The sequence below is a fragment of the Capronia epimyces genome, assembly GCF_000585565.1.
Source record: "Capronia epimyces CBS 606.96 chromosome Unknown aczIQ-supercont1.6, whole genome shotgun sequence".
NCBI classification, from domain to species: domain Eukaryota; kingdom Fungi; phylum Ascomycota; class Eurotiomycetes; order Chaetothyriales; family Herpotrichiellaceae; genus Capronia; species Capronia epimyces.
Genome location: NW_006912909.1, coordinates 384,344 through 395,189, shown reverse-complemented (window position 1 = coordinate 395,189; position 10,846 = coordinate 384,344). Strand labels below are relative to the sequence as shown.

The 10,846-nt window shown below is 54.0% G+C and overlaps 2 protein-coding genes across 2 annotated transcripts; both read left to right on the top strand.

Moving 5' to 3' along the window:
* Window positions 1-1,288: 1,288 nt before the first annotated feature.
* A1O3_07021 (uncharacterized protein) lies at window positions 1,289-3,274 on the top strand (the record flags this gene model as incomplete). The annotated part of the gene is made up of 6 exons (XM_007737135.1): window positions 1,289-1,387; window positions 1,444-1,518; window positions 1,569-2,327; window positions 2,381-2,489; window positions 2,609-2,747; window positions 2,800-3,274. The coding sequence occupies 6 exons, from the start codon at window positions 1,289-1,291 to the stop codon at window positions 3,272-3,274; spliced, it is 1,656 nt and encodes a 551-aa protein (XP_007735325.1).
* Window positions 3,275-5,523: 2,249 nt separating this feature from the next.
* On the top strand, window positions 5,524-10,420 carry A1O3_07020 (uncharacterized protein; the record flags this gene model as incomplete). Its single annotated transcript, XM_007737134.1, has 2 exons — window positions 5,524-9,831; window positions 9,887-10,420. 2 exons carry the CDS (start codon window positions 5,524-5,526, stop codon window positions 10,418-10,420), a joined length of 4,842 nt encoding a protein of 1,613 aa, XP_007735324.1.
* Between the last annotated feature and the right edge of the window lie 426 nt (window positions 10,421-10,846).

Genomic DNA, 10,846 nt, shown 5'->3' with positions numbered 1-10,846 from the left:
TATCGGTGCACCAGGCCACCCCAGCTCAACACCCCGCGTTCTGGCGCCGCGAGACTTCTCGAGAAGGCCTTCGCGTCCACACCAATTCCCCATCCCTGTTTTCGAGAGAAGATGGAGCCAGCTTGCCACCTTTAGCGCTCTCGCAAGCAGTTCGCCCAGACGTCCGGTTGACCAGTGGCATGGAGGAGAAAAAGGAAAAGTAGCGCATCCGCCAGACCGTGCCCAGATGACACTTCCAGAGAAAGAAAAGTTCGCAGGAAAAGCGGGGAAGGACGACGAGTCAGAGAATCTTGACTCTGAAGCTCCATCGCAGCCATGCACTAATCAATCTGTACAGAGGACACTGTACCGAGTACACAACAAGTTGACTCGCCATGCTCGCCTCTCTGCAGCCTATCACGTCTGAGGTAGTTGGGTTTCTCGAAATCAGAAGACTAGGTCTGTCTGTTAGCGACATCGGCTGTCTCCTAGATACTAGAGTAATACTAGTACTGCACATGTACTCCGTAGAGCGAAGCACAACCCGGGTCCATCCATAAATGCACCCCGCAGTCAGCATTAATTAATCAGCTCCCTTCATGGGGCCCCGGACCATGGCTTGCAGTCGAACAATTTCACTTCCACCGGAAATATGGGATACTGGCACGGGGAATTAAGGGGACTCGGTGGGAAAGCCGGATCCGCCGGGGTCAAGCACCAACGAATGTTCCAACTGATAGATCTTGGTTTATTGACACTGGACGCGTTCTTGTCCCCAATGGCAGCTTCAGGGGGAGGCTCAAGAGGTTAGCAGTATGAGTACTCACAGTAAGCATACTCACCCTTTGACTTCCAGGTTTGTCAAGTCTAGGGTCTTCCACATGGAATAGTAAAGAGCGCCCTCATCATTGTGCAGTCCTACCACAAGATGCTTGATCCGTAATGGGTCCAAGGATACCAGCCTCAGATGCCTCTACGACGACAGGTATCGAGCTCACAGGCATCGATCTGAAGAATCGAAGGCTTATTGTGTACAATAATAATAAAAACATCAGAAGTGTCAATGACTTCCTGCGAGAGTTACCCTCAACATCCTGAGGGCACAGCGACCGCATCGATAGTGGGCAGGACGCCATTATCGATAAGCTGCGGGGGTTGATCTGGAGCTTCAGGAAGCCGGTCTCCGTGTTATGCATTCTTACGTAGGCAGCCACCGCAGGTTGAATCTACAGACTCACTCTGAACAGTCAACATGGAGACATACTCGCACATGTCTCATCTATGCCCGTGAGCATGTCCTGGCATAAACATGGAATCTGATACGCCTGGAGAGGGACCTGATAAGCCACAGGTTCCCACGAACGGCCTGAGCGCAGACGAACAGCGAAAAGCGGCAGTTCTGATCCAGGTTCGAGAAACTCTAACTTCTTACCTTGGAAGTCCTTACGATTGACTGCGTCATAGAAAACCTACAAGGGCCACCGTACACGCCGCCAACTGAAGGGGTTCGGTCTTGATGCTTCTACGAGGTGGTATGAGGTTGGTTTGGATATCTCGATGTCTGCACCGTAGCTGACATTTCCACCCAGGCTGTGAGAGACGCGCAATACCGTGCTGTCACTACCCCGAGACCACCTACCGCTGCAGACGATCAAATTTCTTCGGATGCTCATGAAGATGGAAGCAATACGGGTACATCGCCAGCCCGAACGAAATGGAACAAAGCGGCCAAGATTGCGATACGAGCGAGTGCGGACGACCGCTCACCAGACACATCGGGATCTTCGTCGGACGATATCGACGAGCCAGGTTCCGCTCCCTCTCATACGGCATCGCACAAAGAACGAGATGAGAAGGGAAAGACTGCCAAGATGATGGATCTACAGTACTTTCTCGAAATGGTAGACCAAAAGCATCGATATGGCAGTAACCTACGCAAATACCACAATTACTGGAAGACCCAAGATACAGATCAGAGTTACTTCTACTGGCTAGATCAGGGTGACGGCAGAGACGTGGATCTCCCAGAATGCAGCAGAGCACGACTCGATTCTGAACAGGTTCGGTATCTTTCTAGGGAAGAGCGAATGAACTATCTGGTCAGAGTCGACGACCACGGCCGTCTCGTCTGGGCCAAGAATGGACAGCGTGTATGGACCAAGGATGAACTCTACAAGGACAGTGTCAGCGGTATTGTGCCGGTCTCGGACCCAACACCGAAGTTCAAGTACAACGTGCCGCCAAGTAGTGCAAATGATTCCGACACAATTTCTTCAGACGAATCAGAAGAGGACACTGAGGAGGAAAATGCCGCTGGAGATGAGGGAGATCGGTATGTCAATGAAGAGGTATGTTGCTGCTGTGGGTAACGGATGGCCTGGTCTATTAACATGGGCCATAGTTCCATCGAGCAAGAGGTATATCCAAGATCAAGCATGTGAGCGCCGCCGTCTTGTTCAACCATATGATCAGAACGAGCCTCAAAAAGGGCCACAAATGGATATTTGTAAGTGGCTCCGATTTATCTACCACTCGGACGATTTGCTGAATCATGAGTGAAGGTTGCAGGTCAGTAGGGAGCTGAGCAATCTCTGGAGAACGCCTAGTCTGCTGACACCCCCCTGGTCAGACACGTCGTTCCGCTTGTACATCGGATATAAGCAATCGGGAGCATTCCAACATTCCTCATTCCTACACGGATCACGTATTTTGGCCGCTGGTTTGATCAAGGTCAAGGACGGCCAACTAAGGAAGTTGTCCCCATTGAGGTAGGTAGCCAGAAGGGATACACGAGACACGGCTGATGTGAGCGTGTTGTAGCGGACACTATCGGCCACCAGCAGCCAATTTCCGAGCATTCGTGCACAACCTTCGTGAGCAGGGAGTGGATATGTCTCGTGTTTCAATATCTCGGAGCTACGCTGTTCTTGTCGGCCTCGAGAGCTATGTCCACGCACGAAAACGCATCAAAACTGCCCAGGAGAAGGTGCATCACGAGAAAGACAAATTGATACACCCAGACAAGGTGAGGCTCGAGGAAGATGCCAAACAGGACAAGTCGGAGAGCGCGAAAAAGGAGAGGGTCTACCTCCAACAGCAACAGGAGGCTCACGAACGCGAATCACGAGAACGGAAAGCTCAGGGGAGCGTCACTGGCAGGCTAACCCGGGCATTGGGAAGCCTCCAAGTGCGAGAGCAGAGCATGACTGACAGCACGGAGAGGGAGGGCGGCCCCAAACGGGTTCCAGGGACAGGGCCAGAGGACGGCGTACCTGCGCCGGATGGAGAGCGATGAGGCTGGCAAGGGTGCACTCCGTATTGTTATTTTCCTCCGCCTGTTTCATCCCAGCCTGAAAGCCTGCTTCGGCCTCTCAATATCGACGGTAGTTGCATAATCGAGGCGCCACGTCCCCTGGCCATAATGCAAGGTGCGGCTAGGCGAGACAATGCTACGGTGAGGACGGGTACCTGCTTGCTGGGGACAATTGACCGGCCTCTTTAGACGTATGTGGCGGCAAGCCCCTGCGAATATGTACTCCGTACTCCGTACTCTGTACATTAGGTTTTCTCGCGGACGGGAGTGGTCTGAGAGGACGTTCATGGCGGTGGTGGTGATTCACCAATGTCGTGCTCATTTCGGAAATGATGAAAAAGGGCTCCCCGTGCCGCCCGCCGCGAGGACCAGGGTGCCAATGTACCTCCTGTCTTGAAGATGGCAAAGGTGATGTCAAGCTGCAGCGGGGTCGCCACCAAAAAGTTGGCGAGATCCCTGGTGCAAGGGGGGGTAGTACTCCGTAGTGGTTGGCATGATGATGGGTGATGGGTACAGTACGTAGAGGGGGTCAGATTGGTCGCCCGCAGCTGCGGATCATGTTCGAATTGTGGGTTGGGAGGCAAGTTGGCAGCAACAACGTGCGCCCGCCGATCCCGAGTCACTTGTCTCTCATCTCTCATCCGTCCTCATCATCTTGTACGTACTCCGTACTGTGGCTGGTGACCCGCCACCACCGCGTCTTCTTTGCTTGCATCATGCATATTCCCTGACCAGTGCTGGAGCTCTCACCACCCCCATCCCGGCTCGTTCGCCTACACCTTCTTCCGCTCAGTGAATGATCCACAATGCGCATATCTTGTATGCCATACAGTACGACGACAGTGGATCGCAGCCTCAGCATCCCTCACCTGCCGGAGAATAAACCCGTCCTGCCTCAGGCGAGCCTGAATCCTGCCTGTCAAGGCCTCAAGGCTGGTTTGGCCACACGGAAAGAGCATGGGGTGTACGTGATAAGCTCTCTACAGTACAGGATCACAATCAAGAGACACTAGGTCAATCCCACGGGAATAGAGACGACAAAACGGAGTACGGAGTACGGATACTCTGTGCGTCAACAAGAACGGCCCACGGTGCACGCGGATCCACTGACATGGACCTGGTCACAAAACCGGTTCTACGTCCCTCTCCCCTCGTGGTGCGGCGGTGCAATCGATCGACGTTCCGCATCATTGTTCTCCAGCCCAAGAGTCGGATGGTCGCTCGCAACTCCACTTGATCACATTGTCCCTCTGCAATCGACCCCGGACCCCTGCAGGTATTTTGAGATATTTCGTCAATGTCCTCTAAACCATGCCCACCTCTGGATGTTGCTAAAACTACCAGCGTTCATCACTCAACTCATTATGCGCCGCGGGCCTTGCGACGTGTCGATTCGGCCTGTCAGATGTTGTACAGCATGGGTCACCAAGCGTGCAAGCCTTTCGTGGAAAGGAAAACGACTGACATCAGCTTCTCCATTGGCCGGCACTGGACCCCTGTTGGTCTGGGGTACACCCTGTCGTTGTGAAGGTTCCAAACCCTGTCGTCTCAGCACTCAAGACATGCATTTCCTTGTCGCCCGCTTCCCTCCCTCCCATTCCTATTCGCGATTGTCACTCTGGTTCTCGATCTTCAGTTGAGATTGGATACCAGGTCCCTGTAGCGTGTCAACTTTCCCATCCTTCCTTTCGTGTCATTCGACAGAAACTCCCTTGGGTCCATTCCAGATCCAACCTCTCTGTGCCACATTTCTGCCATCAGGAGCTCTTCGCCGGCCGCTCTGACGCAATGGCAATGTCTGGACCAAGTCGAGGTCAGCCACAGTGAGGCACCAGCTGTGTCACGGCGAGAAAGCTTCTTGCTCCTCCTTCACACCAAGGTAGGGAAGAACTGACGGTGACGTAGGGGGTTTTTGGCAGCCCTACTTGACGAGATCTTCCTCCTCGTCCGACGCGTCTTCCTTCTTTTTCTACTGTTACAAGTCCATCCTACCTATCCTACCTATCGAACTAATACCCCATTTGTATCATATACCCAAGGAAAAGAACCACATGCAACTCGAGAGTGACAGCATCTTCCGTTCATGAACTTGTGTTTTTAGCCAGCTGATGACAAGTAACCGACTTTCATCGGCCTCATACGCGTATTACTCGTTTCCCCCAACACCTAGTCGAGGAACACCTTCCTCCAAGAGATCGAGCCCAGATACAGTCAGGAGTTACAAGAGCACCATGCCATCCCCAGCGGCAGGCAGATCGGCTGACGTCCCGGAGACGCCTACAAAGACTGGCAAGAGCCCTCAATCATCATCTACTTCCAAGCTTACAGGTCAAGAATCTCGAAAGCCAAATACACCTTCAAGCGGTCGGAGACCCCCCAAGCTGGGCGCCTCAAAGGCCACTCCGAAGAAACTCACAGAATCATCGGATCCGCCCTCCCAAGGCAAGGAGGCCGAGGATGTCAAGGACAAGGCCGAAGAGGTTGAGGAGGAAACCCCACAGCAGATTAACTTGAAAGACACCGAAGAACCTGGCGGCAAAGTTAGCCAGCCTGGCCACGACACAGGAGCCGAGAGTACTTCCGTTGCCGACACCAGCGAACTGTCTGAAGCGAACCCTGAACCTCTACCTGACAGCGATGAAGAGGAGACAGAAGAAGTCGGCGAGGATGCCGCCAAAGACGAGGGGACTGACGAAGGCGAGGAAACCGAAGAACCAGCCGCAGAACCCGAGGATGATGCGGCGGAGGATGCCGAGGACGAGGCTGAGGGTAAGGGATCCAGTGCCCTTGGTGGCGTCAAATCAGCCGTCGGGGGAGTCAACAGTGCTGGAAAGAAGGTGGCCGGTCGAGTCAGTGGCGCCAAAGACACGGCAACTGGTGCCGCGCAAAAGGTCTCACAAGGAGATGTGAAAGGTGCGGCGGAAGACACTGCTGGCGATGTCAAGGGAGCCGCGGAAGATACAGTTGGCGATACGAAAGAAGCCGCTGAGGACACCACCGAAGATGCCAGAGATACCGCAGAAGGTACTGTCGAAGATGCCAAAGGTACCGCAGAAGATACTGCCGAAGATGTCAAAGAGTCAGCAGAGGATGCAGCTGAGGACGTGCCGAAAGGTGCCGATGACGCACCTGATGTTGACGAGGCTGCGGAGGGAGTCAAAGACAGCGCAGAGGATGCAGTTGATGGTGCCAAGGACACCGCTGAAGAAGCTACCGATGACCTGCCTGTCGATCTATCGGTCCTAAAAGGTCTCAAAGTCAACGAGGATGGCCAAATACTCGACAAGTCCGGCGAACCAATTGGGGAGCTTGCCGAAGGCGATCCTGCTGATTTGGAAGGCTACGAGATTGCAGACAATGGCGAGATTCTTGACGAAGACGGCGATGTTGTCGGTCGTGCCACCGTTCTTCCTGACAAAGCAAAAGAGTTGGCTGGCCAGGCAACGGACAAAGTCGACGAAGCGGCTGAGGAAGATGTGGCAGTCGATGGGGTCAAAGACACTGCAGATGATGCTGTTGACGGCGTCGAGGAGGCTGCGGAAGATGCCGTCGAGACATATCTTCCCGAACTTAGTGCCCTCGACGGGCTCGAAGTCCAGGAGAATGGCGACATTCTCGACAAAGAAGGCAATGTGCTAGGTCGGATCACCGAAGGAGATCCCACAGATTTGGTCGGTATGACTCTCAACGCCGAGGGTGAAATTCTGGACGAGGATGGCGATCCTGTCGGGCGCGCCGAGACTCTTCCCCAACCGGTCAAACAAGTGGCTGAAGAGGCCGAAGGACAACTTCCCGGCGTGGATGTCCTCGAAGGTCTCGAAGTCCAAGAAGACGGTGCCATCAAGGATCAGGACGGCAAGACCCTGGGTAAGATCACAGAAGGCGATCCGGCCGACCTTGTTGGCAAGACCCTCAATGCCGAAGGAGAAGTTCTCGATGAGGACGGTGACGTGATTGGCCGCGCTGAAGTCGTTCCTGAGGCCGCCGACGCTCTGGAGGGGGCGGAAGAAGGCAAACCAGACTTTGTCCAGGATGCCCTGGACAAGGTCGACGATATTCAAGGACAGTTGAAGCCCAACCTCACCATTGTCGAGGGCAAAAAGCTCAATAAAAAGGGCACTATCCTCGATGAGGAAGGTGAAGTGCTCGCCAAACTTGTGGAAGGTGACCCCAGCGCTTGCGCCGGCAAGATCCCGAATGAAAATGGTGAGATTCTCGATAACGACGGCAATGTCATCGGCCGCGTGGAGGTGGTTGAAGGGGAAGCAGCAGAAGAAGCGATGAAAGACCTCCACCCAGAACTCGTTGACCAACTCGAAGAAGCACAGAAGGCCGCCGAGGAGGCGGAGAAAGAGGCAGAGAAGCAAGCCGACGAGGCTGGAGATGCTGCTGATGTAGCTGAGCAGGCAGCTGACACGGCCGAGGGAGCTGCCGACGAGGCCAAGGATGCAGCTGACAAGGCTGGAGCCCCCGACTTTGCGCAACTGGAAGGTCTCAAAGTCAACAAACGAGGCGAAGTTGTCAATGAGGATGGCGATCCCATCGCCAAACTATCTGATGGATACGACCTTGAAGCGGCTCGTGGCAAGAAGATCAACGACAAGGGAGAAATCCTGGATAAGGATGGAAACGTCATCGGCAAGGTGGAGTTCCTCCCCGAAGCCATCGAAGAGGGCCTCGTCGAAGTCCAGGAAGAAGCTCCGGAAGGGCCAGATACCTCGATTCTTGAAGGCCTCAAGGTCAACAAAAAGGGTCTCGTCCTGGACGAAGAGGGCGATACCATTGCGCAGCTTGTCGAAGGCGATCTCGCCGCCGTTGCTGGCAAGAAGCTGAACGACAAAGGCGAAATCTTGGATAAGGATGGCAATGTGATCGGTAAGGTCGAGCTTGTTGGTCAAGAGGCCGAAGAAGAAGAAGGTGAAGAGGCTGACGATGGGTTGCCTCCACTGTCCATTCTGGAAGGGCTCAAGGTCAACAAAGCCGGTAAGATTGTCGACAAAGAAGGCAAAATCGTCGGTGAACTCGTCGAAGGCGATGCCAAGAAGATCTGGAAGGCTGGCCTGGTTGCCAATGAGCAGGGACAGTTCTGGGACAACAAAGGCCACATCATTGGCCAGGCAAAGACGGTGCCGCAAGAAGACAGCGAAGCCGAAGCCGAATTTGCCGGCCTCGAAGGTCTCATTGTGGTGGCTGATGGCTGGGTCGAAGACGAGAATGGCAACCGTGTCGGCCGCATCGTTGAGGGGGACCACAAGAAACTCGTTGGCCGCGCCGTGGATGAAGATGGGGATGTCATCGACAAGAAAGGCAATGTTGTCGGCCACGCTGAACGATACGAGGAACCCGAGGCCGAGCCGGAGCCTGAACCTGAGGAGGCCGACCTTTCCGAACTGAAGGGCCTCAAGGTCAATAAGCAGGGCAACGTCATTGGACCAGATGGTGTACCCATCGGCCGTCTCGTTGAAGGCAACCCCAAGGAGCTTGCGGGGCGTCCCATCGATGAGAAAGGTCTGGTTTGGAATGACCAAGGCAAGGTTGTTGGGCGCGTCGAACTCATTCCACCCGAGGAGCGAGAGGCCAAGCCCGAAGGTCCGTTCGCCGGTCTAGAGGGTGTGGTCGTGGTCAAGGATGGTCTGGTCGAAGATAGCGAAGGCAACGTCGTCGGGAAAGTCGTCGAGGGTGACTGGAAGAAACTCATCGGTCGTGCTGTTGACGAAGATGGCGACATCATCGACAAGTATGGCAATGTGAAGGGCCATGCCGATCCTTACGAGATTCCAGAGGAAGTTGTCGAAGAGGAGGACCTGTCCAGTCTAGCTGGAAAGACGGTCAATAAAGCTGGCAAGGTGGTTGATGAACATGGAACCATCTTTGGAGAAGTTGCCGAAGGCGAGGTCAAGAATTTGATCGGATGCAAGGTTGACGGCAAAGGCCAGATCTGGAGCAACGACGGTAAGGTTATCGGTCGGGCTCGACTCCTTGAAGGTGGTGCCGGCGGCCGTGCCGAAGGGCCGTTCTCCAACTTTGAATCCACCATTGTTTCCAAGGATGGACTGGTCAAGGACGCCAATGGTGACACAGTTGGCCGGGTCATTGAAGGCGATCCAAAGAAGTTGGTCGGCCGTCGTGTCGACGATGAAGGTGACATTATCGACAAGAACGGCAATGTCATTGGCAAAGCCGAGCGATGGGAGCCTGAAGAGAAGGAACGTGAAGTCTCTCCGATGGCTGGCTTGCGCGTCAACAAGGAGGGGGAAGTACGTGACCGCAACGGCGATGTCATCGGCAAGCTGACGGACGGGAATCTGCTGGCTTGTATCGGCAAAGAAATCAACGACAACGGCTATGTGATTGACCAAGACGGCAACAAGATTGGAGAATGTACTCTGCTCGACAACATCCCTGAAGAAGAGGAAGAGGAAGGTTTGACGCCCGAGCAACTCAAGGAGGAGGAAGAACGGGAGGTTGCCAAGAAGATTGGCAATATCATCAACCAGACCATTGAGAAGATTACGCCGATCTGCAACCAGATCACCGAGGTGAGTTGTTGCTCCCAGATTCTAGATGTTTTTCATACTAACCCGTCATGCCTAGCACATTGAAAAAGCCGACCGCACCCCTCGCGAAGAGCTTGATGAGGAAGCGCTCGTCAACGCGGTCAAGCCGCTGATCGAAGAAGGCAGCAAAATCCTGGGCGAATGCAACGGTGCCATCCGCGGCCTCGACCCAGATGGCCATATCGCGGCCCAAGCCAAGGCGCGCGCAGCCTCGGGCGAAGCCAGTCCCGAGGAACATCGGGTTGCCGAAGGACTCAAGGAACTGACCAGCCAGGTGGTCAAGACCATCGACAATGCCAAGAAGCGCATCTCCGACATGCCGCACGCAAAGAAGAAGCTGAACCCGCTCTGGGCCCTTCTGACCGAACCCTTGTTCCAGATCATCGCCGCCGTCGGCTTGTTGTTGTCGGGCGTCCTAGGTCTCGTGGGCAAACTGCTCAACGGGCTGGGGCTGGGCGGCTTGGTCAATGGTCTTCTTGGTGGACTGGGAGTTGGCAAGCTGCTGGATGGATTGGGATTGGGAAGTATCGCGGAGAGTATTGGTCTCGGCGGTGGGAAGAAGAAGAAATAAAGGGTGATGATGGGGTTTGATATCGACATGGTCCAAAAAGGGGTAGGACAAGATCGGGCTGAAATTGATATGATGGTATGAAATGGAAGGCATGATCCAACAGCCCATGGTGGGTTTTGTCCTGTCATCTTGTGTCTTGAGACAGAACAAAAGCTGAAAAGGGATGATTGTGTTGTGTCTTGTTTTCGGTTTGGGTTTGGTTTGTTTAGCATGGGTCTGGATTGAACTGTTCTGTACTGTTTACCTTTACCGTTTGCTACTACTAGTCAGGCGGTATGTACGTGTACACTAATCACAATTCATTGGGGGTTTAAAATCATATTCCAATGTCGATTTTCGATTTTCGATTTTCGATTCTCGATTCTGGAGCAGATATTGTCCGGGTCTACGTTGAACATCAAGATCGAGTTCGAGTCATGGTTCAAT